We start from the raw sequence: 19076 nt of genomic DNA, 5'->3' as shown, positions 1-19076 counted from the left end.
CCTGCACCTCATAAAAATCTTTGCTGCCAGTAGCTACAACATTTAAGTGTAATATATTCTACAGTATCTAGATCACCATACAGTGTACAAGTCACTCAAATATCAAGCTTCAAATATGAAATACAAAAAGTTAATGTGTAATGTAGTGTGAAAATCAATGAAATTTAAATCCTTCAGAGAAATCATTTAAAATATCTTGCATTGTTTCAACACACCTGTAAGACTGAACCCTTCCTGTGTCCCCAGAATGTGACATCATTAAGACTCATAGTATTAATATTTAATAGTTTCTATTATACAGTACTTCACAATTGTCAGGTAAATCTGACATACAGTATTAATTTTTCAAAGTAAAATTACACTGTTGTGATGGGTATTTTATGCTTAATTAAAGTACCATACTGTAAGTTTAATTGCAAAGCTAAATTAACTTTACCTGTGAGTTCAAAAGTTGTAAATGCTTCTGCTCTTGGGACCCAAATCACACCAAAGTATTTGCTGACAGAGAGATGAACAGTGATATTTCCAGTATACCAAGCATATGTGTCATAATCATAAGTGGCATTCCAGAAGCATTCCTTTGTATTGATGTTCAGCTGAAAAGATTAAACTCTTGTAGGAGAAGCAGTTATGATATGGACACATGTGTGTCAATACATTATTAAATAAACAAAAAGAAAGGACTGACCCTAAAATCCTGTCTTAGGACTGAACTCAGATGAACTATCAGGTAGATGCAACATACAGCAAAGTGCAGTCATTAAGCTGTTGGTTTAGATTCAAGAGACCTGGTTCCATCTGCTCCAATTATACCTTGTACACCAGCTGGTGCATTTTATGAAATTTGGCAGCTATGTGTTTATTTACCTCATATTATATGAAGGTGAATGGACTGAAGTAATCTTTTTATTGGGGCTAGATTACAATGCTGATATTTCCTGTAAGGATACAGAACGTTCATGTTACCAAATACAACTTCTGATAACTGTTGGATGGCAGCAGTGATGATAAGGTGGTGTGATTTGGAAACAGGGAAGGGGTAGGGATCAGTTGGTACACGAGACAGGGAAGGGGTGGGGAACAGTTGGTACACGAGACAGGGAAGGGGTGGGGAACTGTTGGTACACGAGACAGGGAAGGGGTGGGGAACAGTTGGTACACGACAGGAAGGGGTGGGGAAGGAAAACTGTTGGTGCAGAGACAGGGAAGGGGTGGGGAACAGTTATGGGGGGAAGGGGTGGGGGAACAGTTGGTACATGAGACAGGGAAGGGTGGGGAACTGTTGGTACAGAGACAGGGGTGGGGAACAGTTGGTACAGGACACAGTTGGTGCAGAGACAGGGTGGGGTTGGTGTGGGGAACAGTTGGGGGGAGGGGTGGGGAACTATTGGTACATGACAGGGAAGGGGTACAGTTGGTACATGAGACAGGAAGGGTGGGAACTGTTGGTACTGGGGAACTGTTGGTACAGACAAGGAAGGGTGGGGAACAGAGACAGGGGTGGGAAGTTGGTGAGCAGAGACAGGGAAGGGGTGGGGAACTATTGGTACATGAGACAGGGAAGGTGGGGGAACAGTTGGTACAGAGACAGGGAAGGGGTGGGGAACAGTTGGTACAGAGACAGGAAGGGGTGGGGAACTGTTGGTACGAGACAGGGAAGAATCACACATGAGACAGGAAGGGGTGGGAACAGTTGGTACAGAGACAGGGAAGGGTGGGGAACAGTTGGTACACGAGGACAGGGGAAGGTGGGGATCAGTTGGTACGAGACAGGAAGGGGTGGGGAACAGTTGGTACACGAGACAGGGAAGGGGTGGGGAACAGTTGGTACCGCGAGACAGGAAGAGAGGAATGGGGAACTGTTGGTACCTGAGACAGGGAAGGGGTGGGGAACAGTTGGTACAGAGACAGGGAAGGGTGGGGAACTGTTGGTACAGAGACAGGGAAGGGGGGGAACAGTTGGTACATGAGACAGGGAAGGGTGGGGAACAGTTGGTACCAGCAGAGACAGGGAAGGGGTGGGGAACAGTTGGTACCACGAGATTGGGAAGGGGGTGGGGAACAGTTGGTACTGGGAGACAGGGGAAGGGGTGGGATCAGTTGGTGCAGTGGGGAACAGTTGGTACACGAGGACAGGGAAGGGAAACAGTTGGTACACGAGACAGGGAAGGGTGGGAACAGTTGGTACAGAGACAGGGAGGTGGGGAACAGTTGGAGGGGGAAGGGGTGGGACAGTTGGTAAGACAGTTGGGAACAGTTGGTACCGAGACAGGGAAGGGTGGGGAACAGTTGGTACCACAGAGACAGGAAGGGTGGGGATCAGTTGGTACAGAGACAGAAGACAGTTGGTGGGGACAACCTGAGTGGGGGTGGGGAACAGAGACAGGGAAGGGGTGGGGAACAGACAGACTTGGGGAAAGGACACAGAGACAGGGGAAGGGTGGGGAACAGTTGGTACAGAGACAGGGAATGGAACTGTTGGTACCACCAGTGAGACAGGGAAGGGGAAACTGTTGGGGGGAAGGGTGGGGAACAGTTGGTACGGAAGGGGGTGGTATTGGGGACAGGGGGGAAGGGGTGGGGAACTATTGGTACACGAGACAGGGAAGGGGTGGGGAACTATTGGTACACGAGACAGGGAAGGGGTGGGGAACTATTGGTACTGAGACAGGGAAGGGGTGGGGAACTATTGGTACATGAGACAGGGTAGGGGTGGGGAACTATTGGTACATGAGACAGGGAAGGGGTGGGGAACTATTGGTACACGAGACAGGGTAGGGGTGGGGAACTATTGGTACATGAGACAGGGATAGGGGAGTACAGCTATTCCTCGACTTATGACCACCCGGACATACGACTGCCTCAGTCGTACCAAAATTTTGTCAAATTACGTATTTTCGAGTTCCGATATTAGTGATTGCGCTGTGTACTGACAAAATTTTCGTTTGTAATTCACTTTAAAATGGCTGGCAAGCTTAAAAGTGAGAGTTTTGTGGTGCTGAGAAGAAAAAGAGACACCCATTTTAGATTTTCTATGTATTATTTAAGCATTTTTAACTGACGACCAATTTGACTTACGACCTGGATTTGGGTCCCTAACCCCGTCGTAAGTCAAGGAGCAGCTGTATAACACAATCCTCCGCTATCTATAAATGTTGATAATTCCTATGTACAGTAGTTTCAATTAAAATACAGAACAACAAATATAATGTTTTTGCTTCCATAATTGTCATTTGGGTGAAACCAATACACAAAAAAAAAAAAAAAAAAATCCTGGAGAGAGGCAGGTGCCAGGCTAGCTGTTCAACTGTTTGCATATGTAAACAAGCTCTATAACTTATCTGGTGTCGAGTGTAAGATTTTTTCAGGAAAATGTATTATTTTACGATAGTTTTATTAACCCGACACCAAATGAGTTTAAATAATAAGGGCATTATGGTGACATTGCACACTGTTGTTATAAAGAGGTTGGGGAATTTCCATCGAGTCCAGCCAATCTCTCGCCCTACCTTCCTCACCAGAATTTTATTTTTTCTTATTTTATACTTATTGCATATTACTGTACAGTACAGTAGTTACCTTCTCCCAAAAAATTTACGTAACTACGGAATTTATGGACGATACTGTATTGTACTATACTGTACTAAAATGAAAATTCCAGAAGTGTGAAATTTCTTATACAGGGGTGCCACATAGTGAGGACATCCTGTATTACAAAACTGAAGTTCACTTGAAATTCTTGTTTTTCTACTTTATCTTCATACAGTATACAGTTTCACTAACTCAAAATACAAGCCGAATAAATATTTCACGAAAAAACCCATACGTATTGTATATTATTACACATGAATAATTATGTCTCAGAGGACCCAGTAGGGGTGACAGTTTCAAACAGATGAGGTAGATAAGGGATGAATGCATCTCCCCTGGTTGACTTAGCTCTACCCACTGCCTGTCCATTGGCAACAGTGTATCAAAATACTCTACCTAGAAATAAAAAAAACATTTGGATGATGCAAGGGAGTGAGATTTTCACCACACCCCAAGCCTGAGAGGGTTAATGGATACTAATTCCAACTCGTCTACAGTATCTTAAATGGGGAAAGGGTTTGAAATATTTCAAATGCCCCTCATTCACTGGGAAAATCAAAGCTAAGATACAGTTTGTGGAATATTGGTAGAGCACCAGGTGGTGCAGACCATCTGAAGTACAGAACAGTACTGGTACAGTATGTGTATACAAGCAGAACTGTGGTAACTAATCTACTCCTAAATAAAGTCATGGTACACTGCACGCTCTTGGCACTAGATCTGTTCACTGGTTTAACTCTTATCTTAAAAAAAGGAAACACATTGTCGTTGAAAATACTGTAAAACCGAGTGACTTAAGCGACTGAACTATTAAGCATGGAGATCCCCTTTATTGCCTGTTTGAATTATGAGGCTACTAGTTGCCTCTGATGGTCGTGTGGCATGGAAAGGATTCATTAAAATACGAGACTTCAAATATCCTGCCTGAGGTACAGTCAACAACAAAAAATTTCTTCACCTTTATGATGTTATACAATATGACACACCAGCCCAAGAATTCTGAAAACATTCATTTATGTGGGTGATTCCTGTTAATTTCTCTGTATTAACTATATGTGATTTAAAAAATACATCATACTGGTTATACAATGCATCATACAACCACAAATACCAACCTTACCAAATTAACATGGCCTCAGTCAGTGATCGTTGCAGAAGCCATCAGATCATGGGGTGCAGAATAATTTTTTGCTGACTGTACATCCCAATACAGTCTTAAGGCCTCTTCTGAACCAGTTTTAATTAAATTTGAAATGAAAAGCTGACCTTGTATCAAGCACTGTTTACTAGATGGGGTAAGTGTGTGCAAGTATAGTTGGCAGCTATCAAACAGGGAGGTACTACCACCTGGGAAGATATTGGAAGCATAATGCGTTGTCCAATGGTAGACCCTGCTGCTATATTGCATCCCGAAAATTGTGACCTAGTCCCAGGTTGTTGATCTGTCTTTCTGCCTCATTTGCTCACAATTGGAGGATCTCAATTGTTTCTCTTACTTTGACAACACAACATACATAACTGTATATCATTTTCCACTATTGATTTTTTCTTTATAGTTCTTTATTATTATTATTATTATTGTTATTGTTATTGTTATCATTATTTTAATATTTTATTTTTATTATAATTTTTATTTACTGTGAATATATATTTAATTTTCAATTTTGTATTTTTTTATTAATTTTAATTACTATGAATTATTAATATTATCATTATTACATTTTTGCCTCAGGCCCCGTAAAAAAATAAATAAATAAATAAAAAAATACGTCTGTTTCTCAAAACATCAGCATCTCATAAAAGATCATCCATGCCAATAAACACAAACCACCTGTTACACTGTTAATAAATACTTACATACTCTTCATGAAAGAGATTATCTGACCAATACCATGACAGTTGTTCTCCATCTTCATAATCAGTAAGGACAGCAGAAAACCATATTGGCATGTCAAGGACCACCGGGCCTGTGTTTTTTATTATCAATGGGTTATCTGAAAGAAAGGTTATCATATTAGCATTAAACAAAAAGCCCGAGTACAAATGAGTAAAATACTCCAGTAAAAATTACCGAGTTATTAAATGATAAATCTGCAAAATTAGGATCTTAAGAGAAGGTAGCACAAGTACAGATCATGGCATGTGTAGTACTGTCAGGAACACCTAGGGTTGTGCACAACTGAACAATAGTTATTGACTAGGAACTACAGGGTATTGGGTTGCATTCCTTAACTACAATATACAGGGATATATACCAACTACAGGTAATAAGTTAATAATAAAATGCCCTTTTCTAATAATGGCTGGACTGTGGAAGGTAGGTAGATACCTGGTAGCCTCACTCCCATAGGATCTACTCTAATGAAAATAAAAATGAACTTTTTATTTACGTAATTTTGAAGGCTTATGCTGGTATTAAAAGCTGTACAATAAATGTATGGAATGGAGATTTTTTGTTTTATTTTAATTGGAGCCACTGATTAAATATATAAAATTAATATATCTTACTTGCGACCGCTGGATTTCATCCAGCGTCGCTGATTGGCTAGCGATGACATCACTTATTAAGCTCCGCCCACTTAGTTACATCAAACGGTAGAAGCAGATAATAATACCTCAATATTACAAACGCATGAAGTAGCAAAAGGGGCGTGGCTTAGCGATCTCGAGAGTAGAGTTGCCAATTAGTGAATTGCTATGGGCCTGCGTGAGGCTACCTGGTATCTACCTACCTTGGGACTGTGTGCCTAACAGAATGTAACCACCTACACTTAATGAGTTACAGCACATTTAACCTAATTTAACCCTTTCATTCTTAAGATCAGGTAAGGTTGGGTAAGGTTTATCTGGTGTATTTGGGTGTTTTTCCGGCAAATTTGACCTTCATTTCCATGGGAAATCTTAAGTTACTGTGGAAATTCAAAATCATCATTTCCCTGAAAACCACTAATTTTCCAAGGAAATGAAGGTTATACTGGAATAAAACTCACTAAAATACACACAAAAATAGGTTTTCAAGTAAAAAAAAAAAAACGCTAAAACCAATAATTACCTATACCCTGTACAATTAATTTTTTCACATACAAAGCAAGTTCAGAAATCATTTTAGTGTCATATGATCAGTTTTCACTGTGTTTTACCCTGTCGCCTCTTTTATAATATCCGGTACTTACTATTGTGATAAGAACATCTGTGGAAATAATTTATGAAATTGAACAACTTCTGGTGGTAGTGCTGTTCCCAGAAATTACTTTTTATCTTTGCAATCTATAGATTAGACAATTCTAAGACACTTTTTTATGACGTTTCCCTAGCAAATGACCTTAAAACCTAACCTCCTAACTGGCATATACAGCATAAGTCGTTGGGTCCGACTAATTACCCAAATGTAGCCAAATATAGCCGGAATGAAGTCAAATAATGGTCCTACATGAATAAATCGGACTGCTAATCACTTCTCGACTAGTATTTGGTGTCAGAAAGTCACAAAAAAATGGAAAACTTACTTTAATCTGAGTTAATAGATCGAGTGCATGTACCCAACCCAACCTAACCTAACCTAACCTAACCTAACCTAACCTAATCTGACCTGATCTGACCTGACCTAACCTAACCTAATCTAATCTGATCTGATCTAACCTAACCTAACCTAACACAACTCAGATTAAATTAAGTTTTCCAATTTTTTTGTGACTTTCTGACACCAAATACTAGTCGAGAAGTGATTAGCAGTCCGATTTATTTATTCATTTGGCTACATTTGGGTAATTAGTCGGACCGTAAGTCGTTTGCATGGGAAATGTAGAAAATGTTTTAAAATTGACTAAACTAAAATTCCTAAGATTCCTGTGTTATGGGAACTTAAAATAATACTAAATAAGTACAGTACTAGATTGTATTAAATCAGGTGGGTGTTAATTGACATTTTCTCACTGCTACATAACATAAGGTCAGTGAGGGCTACAGATTAAGATCAATTATCCATTAAATAACCAAGTTCTCATTACTAACAAGACATTATATCTGTTTATTGGAGGTTATGATTAATTATATAAAGTTTAGCTAGTAATAATAAACAGGAAATGTTAATAGAAGATCATGTTGTCTTTACTGTTAGTCCCAGTGTCCTCATAACTCACCATTATATGCCAGCACATGTCCACCTCCAACTACTAGGCCAATATATGCCAAACAGTACCACTCTTGTAGTATCATAATGACTCCAGCATGGTAATAATTGCCTTGTTTAGTTGACAATGGTCGTTAATCGTCACTCTTGCTCCCTCGTCATATGATAACTAACACGGTGCCAAACCTCACAATAAATATTTAAAATAATAATCCACATTAATATTATTCATTGTGTAACTAAAATAATTTACTTTTATATATTTAGTAAAATTAAATAAATAAACTTTTATAGAGTATAATTGTAGTATTTTTTAGTATTTATTTTATTTAAAGAGGAAGTTTGGCAGCAAGGAGCAAACACAGGAGGGTAGGGAGGCGAGTGGTTGGTGTTGAGTGTAAACAATTCATCACACACTGTCTCTGGTGATTGGTCAGGTGTTTATAATGATTAGTAATATTTGCCAACTCTAAGGCCTAATTAACAGGAACAGTATATACTAGGGGTCCGACTAATTACCCAGATGTAGCCGGAATGAAGCCAACTAATGGTCCTAAATTAATAAATCAGACTGCTAATCACTTCTCGACTAGTATTTGGTGTCAGAAAGTTACAAAAAAATTGGTAAACTTACTTTAATCTGAGTTAATAGATCGAGTGTATGTACCTAACCTAACACAACACAACATAATTCAGATTAAAGTAAGTTTTCCATTTTTTTTTTTACTTTCTGACACCAAATAATAATCGAGAAGTGATTAGCAGTCCAATTTATTCATCTAGGACCATCATTTGACTTAATTCCGGCTACATCTGGGTAATTAGTCGGAATATTTGGTATTATTTCACTTGTCACTACTGTACACTAATCTAGTTAATTTTATAGTTGCAATGGGTAGTTTTGACAATTCTAAGATACTTTTGGTCTCTGTCATTTCCCTTGCAAATGACTTATGGTATATAGACCCGGGGGAGGTTAGGTTAGGTTAGATAATTTTTATGTTATTTGAGAGGGAAACGACATAGAAGAAAACTGTCTGAGAATTGTCTAAACTATTGAGTGCAAAGACAAAATTCTCAAGATTCCATAGTTGTGTGAAAGTCAAATTTTGCCAAAGATATTTAACATTTTCTCTTATATGTTCGTACGTGGCAGTACGCAAAACATGGAATGACTGTGGAGCTCCCAAGTTAAGTTAGGTGTCTTAAAATTTACTTTTTATCCTATTCATCATTGATCAGCTCATTAGCCACTTTGGCGATCGGTCACGTCTCTGTTATGTACTGTTGGCAAGTACTGGGCATGTACTGGTTCTCTGTTACGTGCTGTTGGCAAGTACTGGTCATGCACCGGCTCCTGGATGTATCTGAACCTGCTCCAGTGTTGGTCAAGTCTTGTCTTGAAAGAGCTCACACTCGGTGCCATCACAACACTCTCTGGCAGGTTGTCCCAAGAGTTCACGACTCTCATTCCGAAAAAGTTTGCCCTCACAGTTTTCTGGACTTGAGCTTTTACCTCTTGAGGGCCGAGTGTCCGCCAGATCCAGATATGGACACTAGACTTAGTAGTGCCCTTTGAGATGTTTATACACCTCAATTAAGTCCTCCCTTGCCTGTCTGTAGTATAATCTAGACAATTGCAGGTGTTTTAAACACTCTGGGTAGCTGAGGTGCAGGCACCAGTCTGGTGGCCTTCCTTTGGACATTCTCATCAACTGACAGTCCCCTAACATATCCCAGGGATCAGACAGGGTGACAGTACTTCAGGTGGGGAAGCACCTTGCTCTTGAAGATCGGACTACGGACTACTGATTGCAACTATAAAATTCCCGAGATTCATTTAGTGGCAACAAATGAAATAATACCGATTTATATAGCAAATCTCCAAATTCTGAGATGGGAAGGGGGGGTTATCTCAGAAACTATTGATTTGTGCCAGAAATGAGGGTCAAATTCGTTCATAGCACATCAAAACCATTGGAAAAACATAGTTTCGACTTTGATTTTGTAGTGGCAACAAGTGAAAATTTGCCGAACATTTATTACATGAATTGATTGGGTGTTATGTATCATCAAAATTAAAGTTGGACTTACAATTTTGGGGGACCTGTATTTTTTTGCCTTTGTATGGGGCAACCATTTTCTCAAATGTTTTGTCTCCCCATTTAGCTGATCAATCAAAATCACAGTTCTTTTTTCACCCAAAATCACCATTTGGTCATATAAAGTGACCTTTTAACATAGTTTTATTGGTTGCTCTACTGAAGTAAATACAACTTTTCCTGTAATTTGTCATGCTTGTGACAGACATTTACAAAATAGCAGAAGTAGGTGAAAGGTACCATACAATAATAGCTGAAAAGGGATTTACAATTTGAAAATCAATCGATTTTACAGCTTAGGCAATTCCTTTACAAAACAAAGGAGTTTGATTCTGCAAGGAAGAACCCACGTTGATGTGTTTATCCTTCATTTATGTGCACCTTATCTTCCCCTTTTTTGCATAGAACCAAAAAAGGATGAAACAACAGGCTATATAATATACTGTACATTATAATGTATCTCTTTGTGTAGCTAATATTGAAAAGTGTGTTGCAGGAGTTTCTAGAGATACAGTTTACAGCTGTTGGGTTAATCTTCTGGAGGTAGTGAGGGTGCAGGGAGAGGATATTTTCGAAGAATAAAAGTGGTGTAAAATTAAACTAAAGGGGAACATGAACATTGTTGGATGTATCTATAGATCCCAAACTGTAGCATATTAAACCAGAGGAACTTAAGAGACTTAATTGACAATGTAACGGTGCAGAACCCTAGCCACCTCCTTGTCATGGAGGACTTTAATTATGGCGACATCGACTGGAGAAATGAATCCATGCCAAATGACCTCAATAATCGTGCCACTCTTTTCGTAGAAACTGAGAGACAATTTTCTATACCAACATGTTAAAGATCCGACTCACTACAGAGGGAAGCAAACACCCAAACCATTGGACCTCATCATAACTAATGAGGAGGGTATGGTGTTCAAGCTGGAACACCTAGCCCCAGTTGGCTGCAGTCACCACGTAACGTTGTCCTTCAGATTTAACGGTTACTTAGTTCATGACAAAACCGGGTCCAGGTTCAAATATTACAAAGGAAATTGCGACAGGATGAGGAAGGAGATGAGGATTATACACTGGCCTGACTTACTAAGGAATAAGAACGCAGATGCTACACTGAATATCATAGCCAGTAAAGTAAACCATTCAATCGATAAATATATAACTAAGATCAAACCATCCAGGAATACAAGGAGACCACTACACATAAACCATATGGCAGTCGGCAAAGTTAAGAAGGAATCCCACTATTTCGAGACAAGGGCTAGGGCAAATGATGAGCAGGACAGGATGATGTATACCAGATCCAAGAACCAAGCAAAGTCAGAGTGTAGAAGGGCTGAAAAGGAGTTCCAGAGGCAGATTGCAAGTGAGGTCAAGTCAAACCCAAAAGCTATACAGTGGGGTATGCTATAATGAATCTAATTGGTTCTAGAACCTTGTTCGTTATAGCATTCGTTCGTTATAGCATACCCCACTGTACAAAGTCGAAATTAAAAACACGAGTAGGCATATCGGACCTGAAAGTAGGCATATCGGCTTGAAGATGGTAGTTATGTAGATTCTGACCAGCATAAGGCGGAGGCTTTGAACAAATTCTTGTCATCGGTGTTCACAAGAGAGGATGTGAACAATCTTCCTGAGTATGAGGGAAGACGTTTGAGGTTATAAGAAATAAACTGTCAAAGCTAAAGATTCACAAAAGTCCTGGCCCTGATATGGTACACCCCAGAGTGTTAAGAAAACTGTGTAACAAGCTTGTGGAGCCCCCTTAAGGTCCTGTTATGCAAATGCCTGGTTGAGCAAAAGGTCCCTGATGACTGGAAGATGGCTTATATGAGTCCTATATTCAAGAAGGGTGATCGTCACTCCACAAATAATTATTGACCAGTGAACCTGACCAACATAGTGTGTAAAGTACTAGAGAGCATCATAAAAGATGCCATGATAGAACATCTGCTACGAAACAACCTTGTAAAGGACTGCCAACATGGTTTTATGCCGGTACAATCCTGCTTAACACAATTACTCAAGGTACTGGATGTTTGGACTCAAATTCTAGAACAAGGCAGAAATATCAAGAATATTTACCTAATTTTGCCAAGGTTTTCAACAGCGTACCCCATGAAAGACTGAGAATTAAACTGGAAGGGTACGGGATTTGAGGAAGTGTCCTAGCATGGATTGGAGACTTTCTGCATGACCGCAAACAGTGTGTGGTGATAAATGGAACGAAATCGTCATGTGCAGCTGTGACAAGCGGGTTACCACAGGGCAGTGTGTTTGTCGACAATGAACTTAAGTTCTCGGGCCATTGTGAGAAGGTGAATCAAGCAACGAAACTAGTAGGTCTTATAAGAAGGTCGTTTAGATATCTGGATGGTCCGTCACTCGTCACGATCTTCAAGAGTGAGGTGCTTCCCCGTCTGGTCCCCAAGGTATGCTACAGACTGTCAATTGATTGAAAGTGTCCAAAGTAGGGCTACCAGACTGGTGCACACTCTACAAAACCTCAGTTACCCAGATATATTAGAGTGCCTGCAGTTACCTAGCTTATACTACAGATGGGCAAGGGCGATCTAATCAAAGTGTATAAACATCTCAGGGGGCACTACTCAGTCGAATGTACATACCTGGAGCTGGCAGACGTCCGCCCCACAAAGGATCACAGCTCAAGGTTGAAGAGGCCACAAGTCCATAAAACTGTGAGGGGAAACTTTTTTGGAGTGAGAATTGTGAACTCTTGGAAGAATCTGCCAAAGAGTGTTGTGATGGCACCGAGTGTGAGCTCATTCAAGGCCAGACTTAACCAACACTGGAGCAGGTTCCGATATATTCAGGAGCCGGTGCATGCCCAGTACTTGCCAACAGTGTGTAACAGAGACATGACCAACACCCAAGCACCTAATGAGCCGATCAGTGGCAAAGAGGACAGAAGTAAAATATTACTTGATGCATCAAATTTTACACCATCTGTTGAAGTCAGTCTATACAGTACTATTGTTGGAAATATTAAAGATCAGCACTAGAGTATGAAGACAGATGGAATTTAGGTTATTATTCGTTTAATGGCTACGGCAGGTTAGGTTCGGTAGGTTTGGTTTGGTTAGGATAGGTTAAGTTAGGTTTCAACAGTGATTTAGAAGTTGAAATTGTTATGAGAATAGTTTTGTGTGTGTTTGTATTTGGTGTGTTTTATTCAAATATGACCTTCATTTCTTGTGCAATTGAGTGAATTTTGTAAAAAAAAAAATATATATTATTTTTTACATAAGTCACTCATATGGCCAGAAAATTAAAGTCAGATTTGAGTAATGCACATCTAAATGTACCCCCAAAAATACCTATTCACTTAACAAAAAGGAGCCACAGTCATTAAACGAATATTTACCAGAATTTATTAATTTGAATAATTGATTATCTGTTGCAGATTGGAGGAGCCTAATGATGTGGTTATAACTCAAAAACATCTTATAAGTCAGAAGAACTGTCAACATGCCCTTAAATCTGTTAAGCCGCAGTTTCTCACCAGGGAAATCTCCTCCCAGAAGATCGGTGTCACTTTCAAGTCTAAGAAGAGAATCTGACAAGGTTGGCCAAGATCTGTCTCATGATTTCAGCAAGATTAGGCTAAACATTGGTGGACAAAATGCAACATTTGAAGATGGAGAATGGGTGTCAGGTAAGTAAAATATCAGAATGAAAACTATGAAGTCATTGTTAAAATTTTGTTGGTCTTAACACTTCCAGTGATCACTGTGAACCTTCCATCTCCTTTAACCTCACTGGAATGTGGTTTATGTGAAATGTCTGATTTCCTTGACTTTCTTAGTGTAAAATATAGTAACTTGTATTATTGTTATCAACATTGTGTAAAGCAGGCAATACAGTATTCCTCTATATAGTATTTTCTTTAGTCATAAGGTACACTGGCACATTGAGATGATTTTCTGCAAATTCTGTGGTTACTTACAAATAACAATGGCATTATCGTTCAGTCATGTGAATGGTGACTGACACTATTTTGATGTGGTGGAAACTTAGCACTTGTAGGGCACTTTTATTACGTATTATGATTATTGTTACATTATATGAGACATTTTAAAACTTTTTATGCATCATGTTTGGATACACAGACTAGAAAGCAGCCCAAACGCCTAGTAAGCTGATAAGTGGCGAATATGATAAAAAAAATAGATATAGCTAAGGTTCAAGATTCTAGAAGCTTTCAGAGCTGCAAAAAAGATTCTTAAATATAAAACAACTGAACTTACAGAGAGTTTATCACAAGTAGATTATTTTACTGAACTAAATTATAATGAACATAATAAACCAAGCTGTGTTAGTGTAATAGGCTGGCTGTTGTTTTGAACAGTTTGCCTTCCTACTGATAAACACATCCGAATAACGGTTTCAGTCTCACTAACGATATCACTGTGGCTTAATTAATCCAGCACTCGGGGACTAATGTAAAGTATTCCCTCGCTTTAAATGAGGGACGTGTTCCCAAACAATGGCATTCAAAGTGAACCTCATACAAAGGGGGGGATAGGTCCCCAACCCGGTCCCAAGACCCCAATACCTAACCATTCTCTCACTAACTGACATAGCACACACAAGCAATACATAAACAACCATTAATATGATTAAATATAAATATATTTTAATAAAAATATGCAGTATAAATGAGTACTCACCAGTAAAGGCTGATGGTGTGGGGATCATCAAGGTCATGAACTGGCAGAGTCATGTCAAGTGGAAAGAAGGGTGACTCATCCGGGTTACCAGGCACACTAGTCATTGCACTTGCAGGTGTACTAGTGCAGTAGGGAGTAGGCATTTGGATATCTATGCTAGCAGAAAAGGATATACTGGAGGCACTTTAAGGGAAGAGATCCTAAAATATTGTGCTAAGGTAGTCTGTTTCATTGCATGCTGTTTCTCCTTGTAGATCACCTTGTAGGTAGCCAAAGTAGCTATTAATGCCCTCCCAAACTTGAAACTTCACTCCAGGTGTGGGTCCATATCTACTGCTGCCTGGGCCAGTTGATCAGCGATTGTGAAAAAGGTAGCCAGTTTCGTGGTTGTCGGCTGATGTGGTCCCACGGCAATTTCTTCCTCTTCCACTTCCTGGTTCTTCTTCTTTGTTACTTCCAACAAATCCATTTCTTCTCTATGGGATTCAAGAAGCTCCACCTTTGTTTTTTTCCTCCAAATCCACAAACCCAACATTTTGGCCTAGAATGACTTAATCCTGCCACTTCTGAGGACAGGTTTACAAACCCCTAGAAATTGTGAACACATTCCTTCCACAGAATCCTCCACACTCCAGTCATGGTGGTTTGCTTCACTTCATTCCTTACTTGAAGCCAAACTTCTTCCAAAGAAAACCAATGGTTTATTTAGATGCTAATCTTGTCACAGTTCTCTGATGAAGGAAAACTCTGCCTTTTAGTGGTATGAATTTTCCCCTCTAATAAAATAGGAATTCTTATTTCAATCCTTCAATTTTAATATACTGTACAGCATGATTAACACCACCGGGCGCATGCCACCACCACCCAAGGTGGGCAGGGCGTGCTCAGCTGGCGACAATTGTAGCGTAAATGCTTGCATTTTTTCTGATATTTTCCATCGAATTTCATTCTTCATATGTATATTTCTTAACAAATGATTGCTCTACAAGACTATTATACAAATGAAGTTGTATCTAACACCAGCATACAAAAATACAAGTGAATATCACAAAAAAGCGAGTAGCGTCAGTGTGCTGTAAATCCTTAGGACACACTGATGCTTGCAAGCTCACAGGTCAGTTATTCCAACACCTCACATCCACCACAGTTGTGTGGTGAGAAAGGGAAGACAATGGTGTGCCTTTTGAGACTTGAACCACGAAAATCAAGTGATAAATAGATTTTTGGCGAGGTTTTGAATTCGAAAACGATATTTTCGTCATCGGAACGTTAACCTGAGTTTTATGGATGACAAAATATTCATCATTCCACTAATGTGTTAACATGATAAACTTCATTGTTTTGCATTTAAATCAATAATACAGGGTGCGCCTTAAACACCTGGCAGTTTTTTAAACGAAATAACATTACAATGCAAACTAGAAAGATTTATTAACACATTTAGATACTTTCCCATGTCCAACTAAACTTCAAACACTGCTGTGCGTGATGACCATTAGTATGGAAGTGCCACCTAGTGGGTAGGCTGGTTTTTATATTTAAAAAACCATCAGGTGTTTATGGCACACCCTGTATTTCAGAAGGGGGATCAAAAGGTCGTGTAAGTAGCCGTGAGGTCGCACGACTTCGTCAAGAGAACCAGACTCTGCTAGAGGAAAACAACTTGTTGAAACTCAAGGTGGAGCTTCTGCTTGATATGGTGAGATTTTTATTATGTTTTATTAGCTTCTAAATTGTAAAGAATAATAAAGTTTGAGTCTCAACATTTTATGGCCTAAAAGATCAGTAAGACATATCACTGTCAAGTATCTTATAGGTAAAAGCTTGTCAGTGCTTTACAGCAGGGGAAAATATCCTGATGGATAATATGTTGCTATAAGTGATCAATATATTTCAGAATACCCACCTTCTTGAGTCTGGAGGAAAATAGTACTGTCGTGGTTTCAGGAACCATTGTGAAAAGTACTATACTGTACAGTACTTCATTTTTTTCAGCTCACAGAAAAATCTGCAGATACTCTAATCAAAGATAAGGAGATCAGCCGGTTGAAATCAAGATAAAGAAATGTCCAGTGAAATTAGGTGTAAGTTATACCAGCCATGCATTGTGGTGATGAGTTTGTTTATATTCTACTGTCATAGTACCTGTTTTAAATGTTTATATCCTAACTGGTGCACTTATGTCAAGTTTTCAGTCTGTATCTTATAGTATTAAGTATTTTTATTAAATACTACAGTACATACAAATATTGGTAATGAGAGCCTGCCAGACTTGTGAATGTTCCAGTTTTCTGAACCAGGTCTCACCTATGACCCTCACCTCCTTGAAACAATGAGAATTGTTTAAGTTGAAATTGTTGAGGATATTTAGGTTTAGTTAGTTTAGTGATGCATAGTTATTAAACAGAATTTTATATGACACCAATTTATTGTGAGCTAAACTTGTGCACTTAGGTGTTTCCCAGTTAACTCCTGGGCTATGGCAACTGTCAATCAGAATGAGAGAGTAGAGGTACAGGTGGTCCCCCTTATTTATTGGAGTTAGGCATTAAAAAACAGAGACAAAAACAGACTTGATTAATAATATAAATATGGGGGGGATGTTCCTATTGGTCGCTAACATTATTCATTTAATAATAAGAAGGGGAAACTTCTGTCATATCAAATAATGTTATAAGGTCGAGTTAGTTTCCAATTTGATGCCACTGTACCTTATGACTTCCAAACAAAGAATAGACAAGTCATTAAATCAACACTATGTAGTTTTTGTAAATTAAGCAATACCTAATCTTAGGCATGGGCAACCCGCAGCCTGCGAATTGATTGAGAAATTCTATTTAATGTGGCCCGGGGTTCAGATAAATGTAACCAGTTTATGGTGAGTAAAGCAATATTTATTTAAAGAATAATATTCACACACAATTCATTACTGTTTCATCACCTAAGAGTAAGTAACTTTGAAAATGTAACAGTGAAATAAGTACATATAGTCAACAATATAAAAATTTTAACTTGTGTGAGTTTGCGGGCCACGTTCGGCACGATCTGTTTGATGGATTAACTGCTATGTGGCAGTGGGTCACTTGGGAATTAACTAAGGTTGGGTAAGTCTAAGTGGGGTCACAGGTGGTGGTCACACGGGTCAAAGGTCTCTTCCTTGTTGACAAATTCTCTCTCTCCATAGTACCTCATCCTTCATGCCTGGCTCTCTGTTCTATCTATTTATTCTTGTATAATTAGGTCTCTCCATGGGCATATACTGTGTGAATATATAGTATATATATACGTATATATTGTAAAATAAATAGATGTGCCTATAGGTTGTTTCATTGTAGTTCTTCATGTGCCAAGATTAACATTGACATTACTGTATTGTGGTGGGTGTCTTATAATAAATATTATTTAACTGTAGGAAAAATCAACATATTCACTCACAGATTACTTCATTCGTCTTCTGTTAAATGCCAAGAAACATTAACATTTTACTAAAAAAAATTATGATGGAAAAAGACTGTGATTACAAACTTAAAATATCGTAAGGTGCATGTGATGATAAACTGTTTCACTATCTGTGCTAATACAGTATTAACATTACTTTGGCAGGGGCAGATCCAGGGGGGTCCTTGGGGTCTGAAACCCCACATTTCATCAGAAAATGTCAATACTTTTTCTTTAATGTAGTACAGTAGTATTGTACTCAAGCATTCTTGTATAGTAAAAAGTAATTACTATTGACCTCAGAATATCGCTTAATATCAAGTGCACATGACTTCAAAGTGGCCTCAAAATGCCGATGAAATTGGTCAGATTTAAAAAAAAAAATTAGGAGGGTGGTGCTTTACAGTGGCCCCCAAAATGGGTGGCTTCTCCATGTTCCATTTCTTTACCCCCCCTCCACCCTTTGAGATGCTTTGATCCGCCCGTTTTGGGTTAGGTATTATATAAATTTCGCTGGGTTAGCCCACAGAAAAATATCTAAATTGTAATGTGGTCCATGACTGAGGAAAGGTTGCCTTTGCCTGCCTAATTTTATTTCTTTATGTCAGGCTCACTGTGCATGTAACACACTTTAGACCCATAGTGATGGTAATGTACCAATGATATTGTGGATAAAACACACAATCTGGGAGGCAATGTTTACACAAGAAAGCCAAATAACACTGATGCTGCTACACACACAAATTATGTTAACACACACAAATTATGTTAGTTAAACACACTTATATTTCCTTTCAGCACATCTGGCTAAAATTTTTTAATATTTTTAATAGAAACCCACCAGATATTAATATATACTTTTATACACTATAGCCCAGGAACATTAGCTGTGACTAGGATGGCCACTTCCATAACCCCAAAAATGAGGACACTGTGCATGGCAGTAATTCTTCAGATCCAATGTGAAAATCATAACCTATACAGTACAACAGTGTTGGGTTTACTGAAATGAGGAAATGGTTTTTACTTAAAGATTTAAAATTGATTCATTTATAAATCCAAAAATTCTCTCTCACCTTTAAATGGGAAATATACAATAAATTACAAATGTTCAAGTAC

At 38.8% G+C, this 19076-nt stretch overlaps 2 protein-coding genes across 5 annotated transcripts in view; one reads left to right on the top strand and one right to left on the bottom strand.

Annotated features, from left to right (window-relative positions):
• LOC121860220 overlaps positions 1-7894 on the bottom strand; it is a 37071-nt gene extending 29177 nt beyond the window's left edge. For both annotated transcript variants that reach the window (XM_042357304.1, XM_042357303.1), the window contains exons 1-3: positions 7731-7894; positions 5449-5585; positions 437-596 (exon numbers count right to left, since the gene is read on the bottom strand). In XM_042357304.1, the coding sequence (XP_042213238.1) occupies positions 437-596; positions 5449-5585; positions 7731-7806 (373 nt within the window). In that variant the 5' untranslated portion in view covers positions 7807-7894. The remainder of the gene's footprint in view (positions 1-436; positions 597-5448; positions 5586-7730) is intronic.
• A 178-nt stretch (positions 7895-8072) lies between these two features.
• On the top strand, positions 8073-17836 carry LOC121860218 (protein chibby homolog 1-like). 3 transcript variants are annotated; one of them, XM_042357301.1, is made up of 4 exons: positions 8073-8157; positions 13253-13504; positions 16100-16218; positions 16515-17836. In XM_042357301.1, exons 2-4 carry the CDS (start codon positions 13318-13320, stop codon positions 16578-16580), a joined length of 372 nt encoding a protein of 123 aa, XP_042213235.1. In that variant the 5' UTR covers positions 8073-8157; positions 13253-13317; the 3' UTR covers positions 16581-17836. The 3 variants fall into 3 exon arrangements, with proteins under 3 accessions (XP_042213235.1, XP_042213234.1, XP_042213236.1); XM_042357300.1 differs by having other exon boundaries at positions 8083-8145; XM_042357302.1 differs by having other exon boundaries at positions 8083-8145; positions 16417-17836.
• The last annotated feature ends 1240 nt before the right edge of the window (positions 17837-19076 follow it).

Source organism: Homarus americanus, unplaced genomic scaffold (assembly GCF_018991925.1).
Source record: "Homarus americanus isolate GMGI-L3 unplaced genomic scaffold, GMGI_Hamer_2.0 scaffold21914, whole genome shotgun sequence".
Classification (NCBI taxonomy): Eukaryota; Metazoa; Arthropoda; class Malacostraca; order Decapoda; family Nephropidae; genus Homarus; species Homarus americanus.
Note: the sequence above shows the minus strand (reverse complement) of the source record. Positions and strands in the feature narration are given on the sequence as shown.